General features: G+C 36.0%; 1 protein-coding gene across 1 annotated transcript; it reads right to left on the bottom strand.

Annotated features, from left to right (window-relative positions):
* Positions 1-5,762: 5,762 nt before the first annotated feature.
* Positions 5,763-21,981, bottom strand: DBF4 (DBF4-CDC7 kinase regulatory subunit). Its single transcript, XM_085310463.1, has 12 exons — positions 21,836-21,981; positions 18,922-19,100; positions 16,920-17,114; positions 15,662-15,712; positions 15,032-15,101; positions 14,815-14,885; positions 13,314-13,344; positions 12,994-13,039; positions 11,935-12,066; positions 9,054-9,168; positions 8,559-8,683; positions 5,763-6,997 (listed from the first exon to the last, which is right to left on the bottom strand). Exons 1-12 carry the CDS (start codon positions 21,879-21,881, stop codon positions 5,932-5,934), a joined length of 2,127 nt encoding a protein of 708 aa, XP_085166589.1. The 5' UTR covers positions 21,882-21,981; the 3' UTR covers positions 5,763-5,931.
* Positions 21,982-22,043: the final 62 nt, after the last annotated feature.

The following is a 22,043-nucleotide window of genomic DNA, read 5'->3' as shown; positions in this document are numbered from 1 at the left end:
TTAACATTGGTAATTTCTCTGAAATTCAAGTGGTATAAAGCAAGCTAAATTTTTTATCACATAAAAAAAAAGTCTCAGTTTATGTATTTTTCCCCAAAGAACATTTATTCAAGTGGTTGGAAGGCAGGCTGCCAATAAAATAAAAATTGTTCAAAAACTTCATGTATGTTTTACAACACCAGAACATACATTCACTTAGGAATTTCCCCTGCTTATATCTTCAGAGGCATCTCCTAGAGTTTTGTCAGGAAAGTTAGTAGCCAAAGATCTCTTCAGAGACCAGTTAAATTTCTCCTCAGACAAACTGGAATGCAGGGTAAGATTCAGAAGTCTTTCTCTGGCCAGCAGACTCCTTGGGTTCCAAGGGCCATCCAAGAGCCATGTGCCTGCTGAGGCCCGATTTTCCTGGCCACGTTGTACCTGCAAGATGGAACCCCCATGACATCTGCTGGTACAGTGCCTGGACCCAAGATGGGGAGACCCTTGTTCAAAGTCCTGCTCCACGTGGTGGCTTAACCCTCAGAAGTGATTACCATCGCTTGGTGACTGACTTCCCTGGAGTATCTTTCAGTCTTTTATTGCTAGTTTCATGTTGCAAAACTGTTCTGAGCATCAGACTGTTATTTATAGCCCTACTTTCTACGTACTCAAAGAACACTTGAGACACTGAATCTTGAAGTGAGACTCCCCCAACTCCAAAATGAAAAAGACCAATGCAGGTTTGATAGCTCTGAGAATCTAAGACTGCTTTATCTCAAATGACATTAGAATCCACCCACCTACCTGCTTTGCTTCCTACATCTTTGTATGGTGTTACATCTGGAATACTCATTTTGGATAWCTATATACTCTAAGATGAATACACTGCTGAATATCATGTTACCAACTGTAACATTTACAGAATGCACAGTAAAAAACAGRTATTCATCTCATGTCATCTTTGGAGATGTTAATCTAGTTAGTAAAATCAGTGCTGATATTACCACTAGTTGGTATTATCTGTGATATTTACCCTTAACATATACTTACACTTGATAACAAAATAAGCTTTTTATATGGTCTAGGGAACTAATTAAAGAAATACATTTTGCCATTCAATTTGTAGTCTGCCTAAATATATATTCTACATACACAAACTGYATAATTGCTCTGGATAAATTGGCTGCTAGAATTTCTTCTCATTTATCTTCAAGGGTTGAGATTAGAGGTATATAGAAGTTAGAGCTAAATTTAGGTAACGGTAAGTATTCAAAAGAAAACAACTGGTTTGTCAGATTTTCATGAGATTATCCCTCTCCTGTTTTTCTAATGTATTTAAAGGGAGCTCTAGTTGCAAGTAAATATCCAAACTTTTTGTTTACCCAAGAACTACATAAAAGCTTGCTAAGATTCTAGTTTTGTTTTACATTTTGTGATTTCAGTAACTTCACATATTTCTTAACATGATGATCCAACTGCATGTCTAAAATTCTCAGATACAAAGCATCTATAGAGTAAGATTACTTTAAGAAAGTTATTTCCAGCCTCAGATAAAACCCCATTTAAGGCCAAGATGGACTATGACTCTGATGCCACTATGCTGGTTCTGCCTGGCAATGTGATCAGAAAGCCCCATAAGCTGCCTTTATCAACCTTTGGTGCATAACAGCAACAGTCCAGGGGACACGTGGACTACAGTACATATGATTCTAGGGAGTCCATAAGGGACTCACGCTCCCAATAAGGGAGCATGAGGTGGGGGAGTGTCTTATTTTCATCCAGTGCCCACATACCTCACTATGACTACATCAGTTAGAATTACCATTTTTCCATCATTCCTGCCCTCATAGACCACTGCAGGAGATTCGTGAATACCAACACTAGTTACATTAGCCAAGTCCTTCAGAGCAGAGGCTCTTCAGATTAAGGAATAAAGGAACTTCATTCATCCCCAAATATATCTAAGGAGTCATATGCCTTGAAGACATATAGGTCAGGAAGCAACACAAGAAAATGTTAGTGAGAATGGACAATTTAGAGTGGACTGTTTTATTACAGGGTTGARGTAGAACATAGATTTCATCACCTCCTGCACACTGGTGACCTCTTAAAAGTCAGAACAGACATTAACATGCTCAGTACTGCTCAGATTGTAACAAACTCTGCACCAAGACAGAGCAACTATTCTGTTCAATTTGGTCTCAGCAGGGCTGTGCCATTTCTTGCATTGCGAGCCTGATGCACCATCTGCCATGACATTACCTTTGCTATTATTAGCTGAGTGGAAGGCCTGCTTTTCAGCTGCCTCGCTGTTGCTTTGGTGCAAGTGTTCTACAGTTGTATATGGAACAAGAGACATTACTGCTYACAGATCCCACTACCTCCTTTGTGTGCAGCAGAGGGGACAGTTGATAGTCCCTTACCTGTAAAAGGACGTCCTCCAAGCACGGCCTTTTTTCCCCACTAATTCTACTGCTCTGTAGCCCAAGGCCTAATAGCATGGCCAAAGAACGGAAAGAGGAGGAACATGGGGATGATGTCCTTACCCTTCTGAATGGAATATGGATCCATATGGTTTCCTATGTACGTACGCTCCCTCACTCTGTGTATATACATAGACACACACATACACAGGCCCTTGGGAATTCTATCCTCTCACCCACACTACAGACTAACCTAAAGGAAAACAATACTTCTGTTCCAGATGAACATATACTGTGGAGCAAAACAATAAGCAGTAGTTGGGCATCCACAGCAAAAAAGATAYGAAACCAAAGTGCTAGTATAGATGTACCAAAGTCACCACAGTTCTTCCCTTCCAATACTTTAAAATCTGCTTTCAACATCTGTATTTCTTTTAAATTCGGTTATCATTCCTATTCTTGCATTACGTAGCTACAGCTTCCATTTTAAGAGACTTTACTGAATGATTTTGCTCTATCTTATAGAAGAACACGAAGCACAAAGTGGGTGTGAACAGACAGCAAGTTACAACTCATACTTACACTAAATTACCAAACTAGTATACTGTCTGGCTAGGCTTTTAGTAATGGTACATGTGTGTTCACACATACGCCTTTTATTTTAATACCATAAGGTTACACTAAAAAAACCTCATACTCCCAGAAATAAGCCTGTCTCACCTAAAAAAAGAAACAGTAATAGTCATTTTACAATGTAAAAGCTTTTTTTGAATCAGACTTTTAAATGAAGTGTCTGACACAAATGTTAAAACTTACAGCTTTTTTAAAAGTAAGATTTAGATGCTTCAAGTTTCCAAGTTTCACTAATCACTACAAAAAGGAAGTCATAATTAGTATAGTAACAACTATTTCTAAATAGAGTATTAAAACTACCCAAGAGAACTTCTCAAATTCACAGAAAGACAGMCTATCCAAGAATGAAGGGGCCTCACATGAAAGCTGCAGAACTCTGAAGAGAGTTCAAACGATTATGTGTAATTATCACAAAGATGTACATACAGATGTACATCTTTTAATGCTAAACCTTTAGTCCAATGACTTAAGAGATTTGTGACTGTGTTTATTTGACTTGTCTCAGAATTCCTACCACACATTTTGAAGATGCTCATTTGTCTTCAGACCCGAGAGGAAATCACAGAGTGGACAAACATCCTAGTAACTGGTTTTCCCTATTTAATTATTTGTTTAAATAGTAAAATAATTCCTTTTAAATTTCTGGAAAAGCAGTTTCTAAAAAACAAGCCTGGAAGATAAATGAATGAAAATTATGCATAATACAGTTAATGTATCTGCCTTAGAAATTAATAACAGGGCATCACAGGCCACAGTAAGCCTATCTGAATACACTACACGCAAAGGGGGCTTTTAATATGACTATGGTCACCTATGTGCAAAATCTGCATCACAACTAATGGTGCTTTTTGGAACCAGTAAAATTGACTGTTATATCTTGTTCTGCATTATGATGAATAYTCCTTATATCATTTTAATAACAAASCTCTGAACCTTTTTCCCCTAAGATTACAAAGCCAGATTCTAATTAATGTTTAAATTGTCTTTGTATAGTGTCCATTGAGCAACCATGTAGTTTGATTAGATACAATATCGTAACATGCAAAATACTAGTAAAGATCAGAGATGTGACAAGTAGATTTACTAACAGTGACTAGTTTTTACTTTAGCATTCTACTAATGTAATAATCTTTATGTTTATAACTACGCCTACATATTCCAGTCAGATGGAGGTCATCAAATTAGCTAACAAGAGTGGAGCAGGGGCACTTACATCCAGGCTCGCGATGCGTGTTATGGAAAGATGCACATTTTACTACTTAGACTTGGCTTTAGTACTGAACCTAAGCTAAAAAGAACATCCTCAACAGAAGACAAATGGACAAACACTTGTTCATCATTTACTCAGAGAGCAATCTTTCCATCATGAAAAGGAAAAAAATATCACTGGAAATGAAGAACAAAGTAATTATTTCAGCATTCTACTTTAAAATCCCATTCATAGTGGTCAACTACAGGCAAAATATGTATGGAGACACACACATTCAAGATCAATTCCTTTCCACACTTTCTCATTTCTCATGAAAGCTCATTTCTCTAATGGCTTTCTTTTTAATTTTCTTGTGAATCACAGATCAGAAGCAACTACAAATCAAACCAGAACTGCCCAATAAACTTTTATGACCAAAACTAATTCTTACTGGTCTCTATAGGCAATTACACTAACAGTAGCATGAGGAACACCACCCTTCAGGTGATGGCAACACCCTTGCAAAAGCAACTTGCATACAAGCAGACTGTTAAGCCTCCAATTCATATGCTGTTTAAAGGAAAGCAACTTTGTCACTTTCCTCACTCCTCTCTGCACATCAAGAAGCTTTATCTACCCCTCTTCATCAGCAGATATGCACACAACTACTGAAAGCACTTTAACCATGAGAACAATCACAAAACACTTGAGAATATTAAGCAGCAGAGGGGGCAAGGGGTGGGCATAAAAATGCAGATAAGTAATTTATGTAAAATGTAACTAGAGTAATTACTGTTGCTTTAGATCCCCCACATAATGTTATAGCACTTGTATATATTAATAAAGCTTTGCAGTTGACCCTCTGTACTTCAGTATTCTGATCTACAGATACAGAAAGCCCAAAGGGGATCAATTCTAATGAAGATTCAAAGAATAAAGAAGTCTTCCCAACTCTCACTTGTGTATTTTCATTCTCCCTCCGAGTAAGCTAGGGAGACATATTCCAAAAAAACAATCAAACCAAGAACCTGAATCAATCATAAACCTCCAGTGTTTCTGCTGTTGCCTTCTTTAAAACAAAAAAATTAAACTACACATTGACTGGTTTCCCATTGGCTGAAATACACAACACAGCTAGGTTTGGCCTAAAAATCCATTACGGTAGAGTAGCAAAGCATATACTACATGCTTTCCTAATCCTATTTCTCTGTAATAATGTTGGTTTCCTGAGACAACTTCAGAAGAAAAATCAAGAAAGCAGTGACTTTTTTGCATCCTAATAAGACAGCAGCAGCAGCAGGGAAGGGAAGCAACCAAATCTCCACAAATTACCAGTGGTCCGTAAGTAATATATCATGTTATTTATGACAGCATGTCCATTCATTTACAAGGTAGCATGTAAGTGTGCACATTCAATGATTTTAGAAAATTATTCTACTAAAAAGCATAATGCTTATTGATCTTGCCTAGCAACTAATTCAACCCCAACCTGAGGTGAGAGCCTTTTACTGGCTCTGATAAAGTAATACNNNTTTCTTGGTTATTTTTATTTTTCATATTTACACATATGTTTTTGCATGTGTATAAAGATAAAAAATTTTGAAAACAAAACTATCTGTACATAATATATAACACAGGAATTAAAATTTCCATGAATAAAATTTTCMATCTGCAAATTTGAAAGTCATTGTATTAAATAAAGCAGCATTAAAATCCAACAAATGGGGTTGAGGATGAAGAGGAAAATAGTGACCACGCAACATTTGTATTTTGCCCTTCCCATGCATCTTTTACACTTGTTGAATCTTTGCTCTCAGTGTAACCTGAAAAACCTCCAAAATCTGAGTTTATTTCACTTGTCTGAAATAATTCCAGTAGAGCCTGCACTGGAGAGCTACAAGCACTTTTCTTTTCTTCAGGAACAGATAGTCCATCAGTGTACTTTACACACAACTGCATATTATGTTTCCGTTTTTCTCTTTTATTTCTCCCCAAGTAAAGTTTTACTTTTCTGTGCAGCTTTCCAGAGGGCGAACTGTGTGCAGTGCTGGCAGCCAACCCATTAAGTTCTCTGCTTACAGTGGTATCAGATGCCTTAGAGTCCAGAACAACATTGTGCTGCATCTGTTGATGATCATCACACAAATCATGATGTTCTCTGATAAATACAGGATTTGCATCTGTTTTCTTCAAACACTTTGCTGGTTGAACTACTGCATTATTTAATTTTCGTTTCGGCTGTGGTAAGTTGTTGTCTTTTTCAGTAAAATTTGTACCTTGAGTATGAGAATATAAAGTACACACTCCTTCCTGTAAACTCTGTAAATTCTTTTTTTGTRTTTCTGGTTCAAAAATTTCTTTACTGAATGGCTCATAAGCTTGAGACAAGTTCTTCATGTTTGCTTTGTCATTTTTCTGCAGAGGTGGCTGTATGAAGTTTGATGGTGTAACAGCTTCTTTTACATTTGCTGCACAGGAACAATCAGTTTTAATATTTTCATCATTATTTCTGAATTTACTTTTTACTTCCAAAGGTTGTGACAGATAACAATGAAGAACTGAACAGACAGATCCGAAAATAGGGGTAGGCACTGGCACAGAATTTGGGTGTACTTCTGTAGGCCAACAATCCAGTTTGAGTGCCCGCATGGTAGTATCCTTCCATGAGTAACTTTTCAATGAAATGCGTTGCTTTTTCAGTCGYTCTTTCAGCTCATCTGGTTTAGTTATTTTTCCAATAATAGGAGAAAAATATCCTGTACTACATTTTGTCCTAAAACAGAATTGCTTACAATGATTAACAAGCAAATTGTTGAACAAAACCCAGGTAACATTACTTTAACCAAGAAATGTGCAAAAATACCTTGAAAAGCAACCAAATTGACACACACAGTAGTATTTTTCTTGGAAGAGTGTGCCTTGTATTTGAATTTTATGTTTTCCTATAGATTTCTCATTGAAATAGTTTTAAATTCTTATGGCATTGTTTTAAAAATGCCCCAAGCAAGCTGTCTAGCAGTTAAATAAATTTCAGTTCACAATGCTATTAAGAATTAACGAATAAGATATGGCTATAAATACTTATAAATATCCTGATACGTTCACAAAAAAATAAGCATAATTATATATACTTTTCCTGAACTAGTATTTCAAACCTAACTACTCTGAGTATTTTCATATCACAAAAGAAAAAAGAAAAAATACTTGTCTTCATTAAGATATCAATTGTTCAATTCTGTGCACACTTCCTTTGACTTCCCTGGGAATGCTCATTTATTTTTTCAACTTTTTTTTTTAAGAAACGTGAAAATCATTTATCTCCTGAATCATTTATCAGTAAAGCAGAGCAATCAAGAATTTATTCACTGTTGCAACTAACCTTGTTGCATCTACACTTAATTAAAGATGAAATGGAAGAACATCCTTTAAGAGGCATTACATATTTCCATTATTTTAACTTAAATAGTGCAGGATACAAGTCCTCTCCTTCTTCCACTTAAGCTTTAGAGGATGAAGACACTGATAAATGTGCATGTGTGTATGCACAAATAGACTGGAGAGGGAAGGGGACAACTCAGTTTTGGGGGCTTACTGTATTTTACCTACTCCAGTTGCCTTTTCTTTTTAGGTATCAGTGATAACAGCTTTATAGATGTTYCTATAAAATTTTGTATTTTGTTACACAGTAAATATATAACTAATAACACAAACATTAACAAATTAATTACGGTTCTAATATGCCCAAATTGCTATAGAAATAAATATGCATAATTTTTAGAGTGCAAAAGAAGCAAAAAGTGTTATTTTCAAGCATTCAAATATAGAAAAAAAATGAGCTACAAAGAAGAAAGAAAAACTGCTTTCYTTGTCCAGCACAGGCAGGACAAAAATTAACAGCCTTAGATAGACAGCAAGATCTGTATTGCACTAGGAAAAGTTTTCCCACTGGTAAGGAGATCAGACTGATGCGGAAGGCTATCATTTATCATTCTTAGATTACTAACAACAGGCTTTTAGAGTAAGATGTCCAGACAAACTTCCGTCAGTAAAACTTTAGATCAGTCAGTCTTGCTTTTACGAAGCTGAAGAATAAACAGCAATTTGTTCCAGCCTTATTTTCCTATGATGTCACCTGTAATTTTTAATTCTTTTTTAAATTTCTGTTTTAGAGAACTGATTTGCCAGACAGCAATTGTACCCCGAATTTCAGAAATGTATTTGAAAAAATATGAACTTGCTCTGCACGAGATTCAGAGTTGAAGAACTAAAGTATCTATATGTTCAATGYCTTGATTCATTCACAGGAGCTTTAAAAGTTAGAACATGTAACTTACCATTTAATTATTCTTGTGTCATCTTTGTATTCAATAAAGTCATAAGGAAACTTGGAGATTATATCATCTACAACTTGATATTGTGTGCTTTGAGCAAAATTTCGGTGCTGTTCACTTTCAAGATGCTGGAATTAAAGATGACTCATGAAACAGACTAGTACTACAGATGTGAATATACAAATCAACACTATGACATGGAGCAATAAGTGAAATGTTGTTAATTTATTATTAACAGGTCTCCAGCATATGAACTTCTGGTACATGCCTTCAGCTGCTAAATTCCTCATAGCTAAAGCTAGCAATCAGGCATTACTTCAAGGAAGAGAAAAAACATAACAAAACCACCTCCTCCCCCACTCACTACTTTTTAGAAGATACATTTAAAAGATCTTTTAAAATAAAATAATATATTAAACTAGCAAGTAAAAGTCATTGTTAATACCACACTTTTAAATGTRAGACTGTTTGAAGACATATACTTGACATTTTACATACAGTTTGTAGATCTTCATATTTCTTCCCACAACATTCACAATATCCTCTTTTTTTTTTATCCTTTTGAGGGAGCTGAACAGGAGTTCCACAGTCCTTTTCACTATTTGTTTTGTTTCTGTTAACAGAAAAGATATATATTAATGAATCTTAAATATGGAGCTGAGCCCTGTACTTGCTTCTCATGTTGTTTGTGCATTCTCATTCAATAAATTTCAAAAAATTTTATTTCTCCTCAAAATATTTACATTATATTGTTTGATGCTTAGGAAAAAGAGAAAAGAAACGTAATGCACTGATTAAATTAAAATCAAAAACAATCAGATTTTCTGCCACAAACTGGGCAGACCCAGTGAAACTATATGAAAGAGTAAAACATGTCCAGGTTGGTAATGCTGTACTGTACTGACTCAGAAGAAACAATGCAAAAGTACTTAAAAAAAAAAAAAAACTCACTTAACAAATCAAAGGCACTACTGAAATATCAGCAAACAGCTGGTAAAAGAGAGAAATTGGTAAAGTAAAAGCAAGAAAAAAAGAGAAAAAAGTATCCTAACATCTCATCTGCTATTAGTATTTTAATTCTCAAGATAACATGCAGCAAAAGCAATTCGTATAATAGATAACCTCTTGTTCCTGAATAAAAGTAAAAACCAGTCATTTGTTGGCTGAATGTAACTTTACTTTTCCTGCTGTTTTTCTTGCTACAGGTTTAAGTGGAAATATGTAGAAAYGGATTTCAAGTTCTTCTCTCAGATTAAACCACAATGTTTTCAGTAGCAATCCCACTGCCATCAGGGGCTTCACCTGAAGAGAGTTACTGTTTGCTGCAATTTGCTATCATACCTCCGAAGCATGATATGCTAGCAGTAAACCAAAAGCACCAACTTCTACATTCCTTTTTACCTCAGAGGAACAGTGCCATCTCCCTGTCTAGTTAAAAATCAACACCGATATACCAATGGACTTTACCAAGTATCAGCACAGATGCAACTGCAGGACTTTGATATCAAACCCTGTCCCCAAAAAATCACCAACTAGCACAAAGCATAGCAATGTATTGCTTGGCATAAGAAGTGTATGCTACTTTCTGCAACAGTTTTCAATTAACAATAGTCTAACTCTACAATACCCACTCCAACATTTCTTTTATTTCAAAGGATAGGCTCTGTCTATTTTTATTTCTATTAACGAGGACCTTTTGACTTTCTCTCTTTAGAACAATTTAGAAAAACACAGAAGAATTAGGAAAGTTTGTGATCACAGGATACAAGTGGCAGAATTTACTAGCTGAAGAATAAATAATGTTGGTAGGCTTTGCTTCATGAAGAAGCAAACAGAATCAACAACTTACCTTAAACAAGCTTCTTTTTTCCAGATAAAATATAAAACAAATGAGCATTCTCCCTTTTCCCTCCCAAAAATGATGGTCCTCTCTTTTATTTCCTAGGTATGAAATAATTTCCCACCTGAAGACCTCAAGGGAATGTGCCAAATTGAAAAATTAAATAGAAGCATTCATATCAACTTAATTTCTGAAGTTTATAACTAACATACTATATTCCTTAGTCCATACAAATTGTGAGCAATACTGTGTCTTTAGGAAAATGTTTAACATTCCTGGCTCTTTCTAACCCCTTTCTTCTCAATGAAAAGTGCACCATTAGAAATCCCTTCATTATTGCAAAAACACTGTACTACATTTGCTTTGCTTTTTCATATTGCTACCTTCATTGCAATCCAAATGAAGAGGACATTATGACAACATCAACTAAAACTTCCAACAATATAGTAATACTGAAGATTGTACAGATCCTGAGCAGCGCAAAACTATTTTATAAAGAAAGCAAGTATCACATCTAATCACACATTTCTTTTTATAAAGAAAACACATATACTGGAAGACTGAGTTGTCACAGATAAAATGGTCAGTATGGTTGTATTAGACAAAACACTTGCACTAGACCATCCAAAAATGAAGTAGTTTGTATCACAAACTAAAAAGGATAGAAGAGCAAAAAAGAGTTACCAGATATAGAAAGTGTCATGGACTGCTGATCTTTYTTTTAACTAAGTAACTTTAGTGTCTCACGTGAATATTGTAACATCAATTTTAAAGTTAATGAAATACTCATTAATCCTCCAGATATGTTAGGTGGAAGGAGTTCAGGAAAGTAAATTTAAATTCACCAGAGAACAGAAAYTCTGAAGTAGAGTCAAATCGTAACTAACTTACCAAAAATCATAACTGCATCTACAGTGCTCAAACACAGCCTGAATGCCAAAACRTACCATGTAAACATTTGTTACACAACCAATCACAATTCTACTGCTACAGTTAGTATCTACTTTTCATGTCTCAAGAATTCATGCAATATTGCTGAGCCTAATATATCAAGTTTTTATAAACTTCATTTTTCCATATAATGCAGGTGCACTCTTTAGGAACAATGATTTCGCACCACAGCTGAATACCAGTTTTTAATATTTTAACTGTCCAGTTTGTATTGACTGTATAAATGTCAAATGAAGACCCAATAAATTTACTCCTTATAAAATACTTACTGGATGGCATCCAAGATGAGGACAAAGAAGAGATCAGTAGCAGAAAGGAAAAAAATATCTTACGCTGACCCACAGTAACAGGAAAAGGCCACATATTTGGACGTATGCATCTGTATGTCCAAAAGAAGGACTAAAGATAGAATAAAAAAGGTACAGAAAGAAAGACAGACACCAACAGCTACAGCACAGAGAATACAACCACTGAGRCAGGGATATTAGTATTAAGTATCCATACAAAATAAGAAGAGAAGCATTTGGAGAACGGACTCTTCACCTCCTTCTCCTCTATTCACAACTCAATTATGAGTTTTCAACAAACCTTTGCTTAGACTGAGTTTGTTTTTGACCAGAAGGAAGCTTCTTATCCACTTCAAATGGACTATATGGTTTTGGAACACAGTAGTTCAGAACTGGGAAACTGGGTAACTGCAGATAAAATGGTCGGTAGTGGCTGTATTAGACAAAACAGTTGCATTAGAACCATTGGAAAATGAAAAAAGTAGTTTATATCACAAACTAGAGTCTGACCTTAAAACTCAAGTCTTTCAAAAAGTGTTGTTTTCTTTTACAGATACTGTACACAGAATGCTAAGATAAATATCCTAGAAGATTTTAAGTCATTCCTTCCTTCTCAGCCTGCGACTTTCTCAAAGCAGAAAATTTGCCTTGGGTTTCAACAGGTGTCTTACACAATCCACAAGTATATGGCTTTCATGCCTATGACGTGCAAAGTTGAGTAACCAGAAATATTAAAAACAATTTGGACAACAGTGCATCTGTATTCCAGAGAAGTAACTACAGCAGCATAGCAGAAATTAGATTAATGGCTTTATTTCTAAGAAATAATTGATCAGAAAAACAGAATCAATTTCAAGAAATTATTTCATGTACAACAAATTCACTTTCCTTACATCTACCTAAACACTTTGTCAAGGAGATGAAWGTTACTAAACTGGGACTATAAAACTAAGTTAATATACAGAACTTTAGCAATCTTTTAGGCTACAGGATTGGGATCCAAGATAGGTAAGATGTCAAGGCTCAAAGATTCCAAGCTTCCTTTCCATTCACCTGGCCCTTGGTAGGACACAAACCAAAAGAGCCCTCTGCCATCCCTTACAAACTGGAGCTACAATTTCCTTTTCACCATTGCCATAAATATCTCCTACTATATTACTACTTCTTTGATCTCATTCAGTGGTTAAACATAAATATCTACTCAGAGCACATGACATATCATTTTACATCTTACTAGAGGATGCTATGCATAACATCTAAACTCAGCACGTCCAAGAAGCAGAAATCTGCATATTACCTCTGCAAGATACAGTATGCTTCTCAATTACCACATTACTGAATGCACAAGAAGAACACTTACCAGCTTCTATCTTCCACCTTCACAAATGGGTTTTTCAGTCTACCTGCTTCAGGGAGGAGAAAAGGAAATTAAAAGAAAAATATTTTTCTTCATTTAGCAAGTTACACCAGTACCTGAATAAATAAGCAGACATTATTTTAAAATTCATTATTTGCATGTTTTGACAACTTCCTGATTTCCAGGAAGTTTTTCTACAAGCTTTTCCCAGGCCTACAAGTTAGAATACACCAACACATTTGACCAGATGAAAACCGTACCACATTTTTAAGAATTCAGAAAGTAAGGCAACATGAAACTTCTACAAACATCGAAATACTTACTTCTTGACTTTTGAGTAGCAGATCGTTTTCCCTATTAAAAAAAAAAAGTAGAGAGAGAAAGACTAAAATCCCTGTGAACATTTATTTTGCATTTTACCTAAAGATTGCCTGTATCTTTTCTTAAATTATCAGTTTCCTTCATATAGAGTCATGATAAATTCTGCAGAAATAAATCTCATTTGTTCTTTGGAAAAATGGTGATGTTTTCTGAAGAAATATTTATTTTTGTACTGTAAGATTTTTTTCTGAGAGGTTCTAATTTATTCTTCTAAAAATCCAGGTAAAGTTATTCACTTGCTCTCTCTCCTACACCAAAATACTTGGCAAGGTTCTAAAACCTGATTCTTAAATATGGATTGCATTTTTATAACAGATTATAAATGCTAATAACCAAGTCATAAAACTAGCGAGAATTGCTAGAAGAAACATTCTCTGATTAAAATTATTCCTCTGATTAGAAAGGATTTATACAGTTATTTAGTTTAGCAGTGAGGACTAAAATTAAAAGGGGTGTTTTGTCTTTTAGAACAGCTTACTTCTCTATTCAAAAAAAGGTGATGCATGTTCCATGAATCAAAATTCCAGTACCAGCTTTTAACTGTAACTGATTCCAGTAAGATTTAGACTCACATTTTCAATGGTTTSTGGGGGCAATAGGGGCAGGAGGAACACCATTGTGATTCAGCCAAACTGATCCATTAATTATTTAACAGGATTTTATGGGGCTTCAAAAATTAACTAATATTGCATTCCAGAACAGCCTAACAGATAATAGTGTATGCTTCCGTTTACACACCACAGGCTCCTGCCTAGACTAGGTAACTATGCAACTTTACATATTTAATTTAAATTAAAAAACAACAGTAGATGGACCACACACAGCTAGAACAGAGAGGAAAAAAAAAAGATCAAAGTTTTCACTTTTTTTAAAAACACATTTTTTTTTACACAAGATTTACACAGCTTTACAATAATTGTTAGAAAGGTTAGGAAGCAAAAGACGCATCACAGTTTAGCTACTGACATATACTCCCCAAAGRCACCTTCTTCATGAAAACAGAACTTCATTTTGTCAAAATGATAAAGGATTTTTAATCACTGTCATAGAAAAAAAGGCAACTTAGCCATAATCTAAGTCACACTAAAACCAAGCTGAAATTTTTTAATTTTTGAAGCAAGTAGAAGGAAAATTTCATAAAGTTCACTGCTTCTGGTTCTTAGATAACCTTCTCAAAAGTGAAGACCTACACTCTATTTAATCAATAACATTATGGATTTAATTTTTCAATAATTTTGAAATATGTAGCTAATTCTTTTGTTTTCAATTTTCAGTGATGATAGTTTTGTATTAATCCATAAAACATATCAGTCAATGAAAAACAAAGTGAGCAAGAGTTTATTAAATAAAAAAAAAAAATCAATCAGCTCACAACAGGTAGCATTTAACGTCTCCTTGCTATTCGCAAAAAATTCTTAATTAAATGACAGAAGACAAACTTACCATATCTTTAGAAGAACTGCTTTTGACTACGTAGAGCTCCTTTTTCTTTTGTTCAATGTAATTCTTAATGTCTTGCAAAAAGAGGAAGAATTATATTTACCTGAGTTGATTTTCATATGTTTTAAGTATTTTGTTTTTAATATTTTGCATGAAATAAAAGAATATTTAAATGAATGTTACAAGTTCAAACTAGAATTCATCAAACAAAAATATTTACCATCAATATGAAGTATCTTCACTCCCCAACTCAAAGCATTGGATAATATACTACCAGAAGGGATTAATTCCTGTAAAGAGCAAACTTCATTAATACTTTTAATTAATACATTACAACATGTAATATAAACCAAATAGTAAGAAACATGAAATCAAAGCACAGATGCTTTCTTTTTTGCTTCTTGCCAAAAACCAGAATCGTCACTTTCCTCAGCTGGCTTTTCCATCTCTACATCACAACACTTCACGATCAAATGGAGATTATACTTACCTTTCATACAGCCAAACCTGATCTCCATTGTCATATTTTGTAGTAACTACGAATCTGAAGACAYTGAATTGATACATTTACTTTAATTTCACTAGGACCTCTTCTAAATGCTAGACACAGTAAAAACCTTGCTAAGTTATAATGCTGGTCAGAAGACTCTGCACAGACTTTCAATTGTTCAGGAAATACCCAGCAAACACGACCAGACAGTACCGCTGAAAAGAATCCCTCAACTTCTGAATGAACATTCCATAATAAAAATACATTAGATCTCGATTCTTCTTCCTACTGCTTATCTTCTAGAAGAGCGAGACTGAAACTTCTCTTTTTCAGCACAAATTTGTGGATTACTCAGCTTACCTGTTCTTTGATTGCTTTTTCTACTAAAGATTTTCCTCTGCTCATACGAACCTACATTAAAAGAGAAACACTGTATCACATTTGCAGTGAGTTAAAATCCATCTCACAAAGCAAAAGCTAAGGCAAGTTAAATTTCAGCTAGCATATCTCTTTTAACTACGGTACTCTTTTTTTTTTTTTTTTTTTTTCCTAAATTGTACTGCTACTTTTCATTAATTTGTATCTTTCCTAAAAGGTTGGAGTTGATTCAGTCTGGCCAAAAAAAAGTACTTAGTTTTCTGCCAAATCAGGTCCTTGCTTGGCTGAAGCAATGCTGGTACAATGCACATGGTGCAAATAAGCAGCCAGCAGTGAATGCCAAAAAAAATGAGGTTCCATCAACTGGAATCATGCCAAATTAAGCAAAAAGTCATGAAGGTAATCATAACCTCACTCTTGATCAATCTCCTCTAGCCTCTCAAGCGCAGCTTGTATTGAGCACTATTTCTTAATAATGAACATGCACTTACCTATCCAATACTATTTTTGTTATTTGCAAGATGAGATGATCCCACTACACAACGTAACATTGTACTACTACAAAAGACCAGCACACCAACTACCTCGCAGTCACATTCTTAAATAAGTGTCATGTACTGTACAGCTTTATTTTCTACCTATATTTTGAACAGATGTATGACTTGTCCATGTAACAAATTTCAAGCAAGCCTACACAAACTTAGGTATCTACAGTTGCTATTACTGTGATCCTCTAAGAAAGAATTATTTATCAGAAAAAATTAATACTCGTGATGTTTGATTTTAATTATTTCCCAGACTACTATCAAAGAGTGCTTCTGTAGATATCTCTGTAATTAGTAAAATCACAGCAGTCAGATTTCAAAAGGCTGTATTGCTAAAGAGATTGGGACTATTAGATGCCATTGGAAGCCTGTCCATACTGATCCAGTTGTCAAACAYAGTAATACCAGCGTTCAACTATAATTCAAGCATGATATATCAGAATAAAATTTAGTGTGGTTGGTTTGCTTGCAGCAGATGTTTTTAACTATTTTTTGAAATTTTGCTTAATTAGCTTGAGTTAGTTTAGAATTTAACCAGCTTAAATATACTTCTAAAGTAGTTCGGATTAACTGTTTAAACAAACATGTATTAATCAAAATGACTGTTATCTTTAAGAAGCAAAACAGGAGAAAAACTTGAAGAGATTATCTCACGGGCTGTACTTGATTTGCAGCATTTTTAGTAAGCAACTTACTGTATCTGCTGTCTTAAAYGAACTTCCCTCATGTCGATTTCTTCGGCTGTTGGGATGAGGCGAACTATTTCCTCCATTATGTGCAGATTCTGGGCTAGGGACTGGAGAAATCTGACCAAGAGTAGGTGCAAATTTTGCCTCCTTTTTAGTAGATATCAGATAGCTAATATCTTTGCTAAGAAAACCTTCCACTTTCTAAAGAAAAAAAAAAGCAAAGTATTATTTCACGTGAATAGATCAGTAACTTTTTGCTTTGCATACACTAACCAAAAAATGACTTGCAAGAAATTTTAAGTTTAAAAATATTCAATAAGTAAGATATTTCTCAAGTATTGTATTTGATCTTGAGGGCACTGGGAGTCTGTTTTGGTTATATACTTCTCAGAATGAAACAGATAATTTTCTCCATCTTTCTGATCTGCAACTTTACTGCTTGCATAAAAATTTCTAAAATCCTGTTTTAGAGAAGAAGAGAAAAGACAATGTGCAAGACTAATGATAAATGTAGAGATGCACCTAACTTAAAATCCCATTATTTAGGATATCTTTCTACTACTGTAATTTCATACAGTATGTTGATTTACCAGTGTCAATTTCATACCACTGCTCAGTGTTCCTCCAGAATCAAAAAAACCTGCTGCCAAAATAATTTCAGAGTAGTTAGCAGGTTAAGTAGCTCCCTTTAGCTGCTCTGATTAAAGGGAATTTTTGACAATTTTACTGTTGACATTCCGTCATACAAATTCAAATAATTCAATAGTGAAGTGGACTAGACAATTGCATAGCTTTTCTGTTAAAATGATACCCCATACTGGACTCGGACCGAAGTGGTTTTTCCATACAGAAAAGATAGAAGCAGAAAAAGCTCTTAGCTAATRGCTCTTAGCAGTTTGCTTACAGTAAAAGGATGTATGCTCAAAAATCCTAAGGTTAAAATGCAGATTCTAAGTGGAGTTAGCRACACAAAGCCCTTTGTTTAAAAGTCCCAAACTGTCCTCACTCTCTACACTGTTCTATACATACACATCAACATTTTTTTTAAACCACTGTTCCTGTTTCATACCTCAGCACCTGTCCTTTTAGTCCTGTTCTTAACTACTCTTTAACTCTGACCTTCTCTTTAGCTAACATCCAGTCCCCCATACTGTAGCTGATGTTTCAGCTGCCAGTTTCCTACCTTTCCCTACCAAATTTGTTTCTCAAAAAGCTTTCAGGCCCAGCAACCTCACAAGCTCTTTTTCTAATTCCTTTTCCACAGTCTGCTCTGAATGCGGAGAGGGATGGATACCTCCTCCCTCTCTCTCATTACATGATACCTACTCCAGCTCAGCGTTAACGAACCTCTGTCACTACCTGCTTGAGGAAAAATAAAGCAAAACAAAACAACAACAAAAAAGGCCTCGTTTTTGGATAAGCCACTAAACTTAAGATGTATTACACATGACTGTGATATTTTCCAAAGTTCCTAATTTGGCCAAATTTGGGCAAAGCACCAGTAAAGTGCTTAACTCGAGATACAATCTTATCAAATAACCTRCACCAAACTTAAAAGCACCAGGGGGTTCCATCAAGAAAGCTATTTTAAGACGTTTTGGAAACACACGCAAAACATTTACTCCAATATCATTTTTAGGTTCAGCTGAAAATTTGTAGTTGTAACCTGTAAAGAAAATTGTCAAAAATAGTCAGAAGCTGCAGAAAATTTCACCTCAGACTGTGAAACTTATTAAGCCTAGGTAAAATTCTAAAATCAAACTAATTATCAATCAAAACCAAGCTTCAACCCCCTTTATCACAATTAGCAAAGCAGTTTCTATCAATAATAAAATAATTTAGTGACAAGCTCATGGTTCACATTAAAACATTATGACATGAACCTTACAAAATTTTGCCATGTGTATAACACATATACCTTCAAAACACAGTAAGACAAAATATGGGAAAGCCATCCAACATGGACAGATTTTCTTCTAGTTTCATAAACATCTGCTCATTAACTTACCCCTCCTAGTTCTTTAAGGTCCTTCTCTAATTTTTCAGAGATCACATTTGATGGAATATCAAGGTAAAACACCTTCCCAGTGAGTGGTTTATATTTAAGTTTCTCTGTTTTTGTTATATCCTTTTTCACATTCTTCAGAGAACATCTTAACTTTTCTGTTTTTGCTTGCATTCCATCCGCTGCCAAAAAAAAAGGAAATTTAAATGATTGTACCRTAGGTACTCCTGTGTTTAATTTTTCTTCTGAAAACTATTCTGAAAAAAAAATCCTAAAATATTGAGAAGGAAAAGGCAAGCTTCTACACAGTATAGAACTTTTAAAATAAATTAACTGTTAAGCATAATGCTTCATCAAAGCTTTGCTCATTACTTTGCTTTTAGAAGACAGCTATCTGAACTATTTAAGTCCAAAGGCTACAAAACAGCTTTAGCCCTTAGGCAGCAAAACCTTCTTACCATGCTTTTTTTTTTATATTTATTCGTATCGAATTCAAACAGGCTATTCAAATGCTTGAAAACAGACGTATGTAACTATTTACCCACTTGAGATCTAAATATTAAAAAATATTTAGTTCCCAACACAAAAATTATTAAGAAAATGAAAACATCATTTGTGCTTTCAAGTTCCTTCTTAAAATTGTATCCTAAGATTGATTTATTTCAGTTGCTATACAACATCACTCTTCTCTGCCAGTTTGGCAAATCTTCACTCTCTTCGAACCACTGTATAGTTACTGATGATCACAAGAGCACCCTTTTAGAGTAACAGAACTGATCTCCCTCTATTACTCATCTGAAACAGAAAGGATTTATACAGACAAATTAGAACAAAAGCAGATGAAAAAGTAACTGAAACTACAAAAAATATAAGACAAAGATCCTCCCATTTGTTACCTAATTTTTGAGTACCCACTTGAGATGCAGTAAGATAATGCTCAAATCCAAGAACTTGRACATCATTCTAGTTGTAACAGCTGTTTTTCTCCTGGTGAATTTTGCTCTAACACTAAGAAACCATATCTAGCAATGCAGCTGTGTTGGTGAACTTTCCCGATGCTCAACAGAGAGGTAGATCAGACTAGGTCTTTAAATAAGCACATAAAAATTTCAGTCCACGTGAGAAGTAAGCTTCATTTCTCACGGAAAATCTTAGGAGTGTGGTAGACAGTTCTACAAGGGCATTAGCTCAATATTGAGTAGCAATCATAATAGGGATGAAAAAAAGAAGAAAAAAAAGGAACAGCACTGCAAAACCAAAAAAGGGTCAAAAAGGTAATGAGCACAATCAAAGGTTTGAAAAAACTTCTCCATGAGGAAGGACTTTGAAGATTAAGACTTGACAGTCTAAATTAATAATTTAGGGAAAATACAATAAAAACATAAAATCAAGAAGAACATAAAGAGAGCGGCTCAACAACCTGTTCCAACACAAGGGATATGGGACCCCAAACAAAATTAGGAAACAGGTACAAAATGAACAAGAGGAATTGGTTCTTGTGCAGCAGCACAACTCTTGAGCAGCACGTTGCCAAAGCATGTTGTGGGTACTAGGGACATGGTTTCAAGGGGAGACTGGACAAGTATATGGAAGAAGAATTCTTTGAGGGGTTCCAAACGCACAGAAATGACACGCAATTCATGAAATCGCTGCAGCAAAGCACAGCTGGGAACTAAAACAGTATTATTAAAGTAATTATACCTTCCCTCACATACTTCCACTTACAACCAAGGAATCCACTTACAACCAAGGAATCCACTTACAACCAAGGAATCCACTTACAACCATTCATGAAGACAGAACCATCCAAGACTGACACAATGTTGATTTTGTCTTTTCTTCCTCACTGACTGACACCCTACAACTAGTTGCTTCTCTGAAGAACCTCAAAATACACAACTGCAGCTGCTGCAGGAAATGAGCAAGGCTCGTCTAGAGATTACAAAGAAAACACAACCCTTCCCCTGTTACATATTCCCTCCCTACCTGAAATTGAGCTGAAAGAGGGAGAATCACCACCATTCCATTCTGTAAGTAACCCTGCAGTAAGTTAGGAATAGACAGAAGCGAAGCAGGAACAGAAGTAGGTTTAGCAGAATCTTTGAGACCCAAAGAAGTAACTAGGGAAGCAGGAAAATGTAGAAGCTTGGGATAGCACAACTGATGTAGAAGCTAAAGAAAAGAAGATGAAATGTTGGGTAGGAGATAAGGAGATGTGCAAATGTGAAGTCCTGTAGAAGGCTAAGCACCAAATGTGGTCTTATACCCAACATGCACACACAATAGCCAGGGCAGGTYATATGAACATACTAAATACCAGAGAGAATCCTGGAAAATACTAATCAAACATTGTGGGGATAATCTAAARCTTGGAGTTAGCCAGCAGTACTGCAATAACAAGATAGCAGTCTCTCGTAAAGATAAGTTCCTGGTATTCAAGTAAAGAAGGAACACTGCAATACCCATCGCCCGACGCGCTGAGCAGGCCTCCCGCGTGTGTCGCTGATACCAGCAGAGATCTGCACGGGCGGAGCAGCGTGCCGGGCAGGGGCCTAGCGAACTGCAACACAGCTACTAACAGCTTGGGAGAAGGAGCAAGCAACCCAGCTCATCTGCCCTTTCAGTTACACGCGTTTACGTTCAATTCTCAAAACTATGCAAAAGTTAAAAAAAAAAAAAAAAAAAAAGTTAAGCGCTAACATGCTTATTATTAACGCTAAAATCCTTGGCGTTATTTCGGCCGCACACCACGAACAAAGACAGCCAAATGCGCGTTACCCGCTAGCCCGGCGGCGGCGGGAGGCCGGGCCCGGCGGCGGCTCCGGGCTGCCGGGGAGCTCCGGGAGGAGGCGGCGGCTGCCTCGGGCGGTCCGACAAAGCCCTCTCCCCCCCCACCCCCGCACCCCTCACCACTTACGAGGACGCGCTGCTCTGCTGGCGGCCGCCGCAGCGCTCGGTTTCATCTTCCCGCGGAGTCACATCCTCTCTTCCGCCCGCCGCTGGACCTGCGGGGCGCAGCGCAGCCGCTGAGCTCCGGCAGCCCCGGAGCTGGCTCCCCGCCCCCTCCCGCCGCAGCGCGGGCACACCGCCCCCGGCGCTGCTCCCCGGCCCCGCGGGCAGGCGAC

Source organism: Rhea americana, unplaced genomic scaffold (assembly GCF_003343005.1).
Source record: "Rhea americana isolate MKP2758 unplaced genomic scaffold, rheAme1 scaffold_32, whole genome shotgun sequence".
Lineage (NCBI taxonomy): Eukaryota > Metazoa > Chordata > Aves > Rheiformes > Rheidae > Rhea > Rhea americana.
Note: the sequence above shows the minus strand (reverse complement) of the source record. Positions and strands in the feature narration are given on the sequence as shown.